Consider the following 1,218-nt stretch of genomic DNA (forward strand, 5'->3'; position numbering starts at 1 on the left):
CGCCAGGTCCAAACTTGTGTGTGTGTGTGTGTGTGTGTGTCGCCGTGTGTGTGTGTGTGCGTGTGTGTGTGTGTGTGTGTGTGGGTTTGTGGATGCTGCTGTCTGTTCTTCTGTGTGTTTGCATATTTGTTGAGCAAGTGTTGACTTTAGCAGCACTTCTCCTCACAACTGCCTGCCTTTGTGCACCACCAGGACAAGCTGTATGATGTCGTGTCGCGCGTGCTGGCTGAGGAAGAGTATCTCGTTCGCCGGTTCACGTATCTCTTCAACAACAAAGGCAGACTACAGAAGGTTGTGCATGCAAGCTTGTGGCTGCTCACGAACATGCACACACGGAGGGACAACAACACACCTTCATGATGTACTTGCACATGTACACATGCAGGGACCTACGTACACAGTTGTACAAGCACACACACACACGCACGCACGCACGCGCACGCGCACTTACATGCCTCCGTCTCTCTCCTTGTACCTCACCGCACCGTCTCACATCCACCAACACCACCACGACCCTCAACAACAACAACAGAAGCACGTGCGACAGGCCACGTCTGCGCTCGCGTCCCTCAACTTCAAGCGTTTCGCTTCGACGCTGTCCCGCTCCAGCGGTGTTCGCGATGCCGTCATTGTCGACATGGTGATGACATGATGGTGATGGTGATGGTGGTGGTGATGGTGGTAATGATGAAGGAGGTTTGTAATGTGGGTGTTTACATGTGCATCAGTCTCACCCACTCACTCACACACATTAACACACACACACACATTAACACACACACGCACATTAACACACACACACACACGCACATTCACACACACACATGCAGGCGCGCTATGCATTTGCGACGCGCAGTGAGCAGCTTGAATTGCTGCGCAAACACATCTTCAACAACGTCGTGCGCATGGGAGACCGCTTCTATCTCCAAACACAAGGCATCGCACAGGTCGTGTGAACGTGTGTGTGTGTGTGTGTGTGTGTGTGTGTGCGTGTGTGTGTATGTGGGTGCTGTTGTGTCGGATGTGTGGCTTCGCCGCCACCCCCCCCCCCCCAAACTCACAAACCACTCGCCGCTCACAATCCGCCGCAAATGTCCAGGGCTCCACGGTGTCCACGCTGTTCTGCAGTTTATTCTACCGTGACCTGGAGAAATCGCACATGGGGGGCGGCTCTCAACAACGAGAAATTCTTGCTCGTCCCCTTGGGGGGAGCAATTG

The 1,218-nt window shown here is 53.8% G+C and overlaps 1 protein-coding gene across 1 annotated transcript in view; it reads left to right on the forward strand.

The window, feature by feature from the left end:
* PTSG_01603 (uncharacterized protein) overlaps positions 1-956 on the forward strand; it is a gene marked incomplete at its 3' end in the record, with an annotated part of 30,535 nt that extends 29,579 nt beyond the window's left edge. The window contains exons 62-64 of the mRNA XM_004997526.1: positions 193-291; positions 533-640; positions 831-956. Of these exons, the coding sequence (XP_004997583.1) occupies positions 193-291; positions 533-640; positions 831-956 (333 nt within the window). The remainder of the gene's footprint in view (positions 1-192; positions 292-532; positions 641-830) is intronic.
* Positions 957-1,218: the final 262 nt, after the last annotated feature.

The sequence above is a fragment of the Salpingoeca rosetta genome, assembly GCF_000188695.1.
Source record: "Salpingoeca rosetta unplaced genomic scaffold supercont1.3, whole genome shotgun sequence".
Taxonomy (NCBI): domain Eukaryota; class Choanoflagellata; order Craspedida; family Salpingoecidae; genus Salpingoeca; species Salpingoeca rosetta.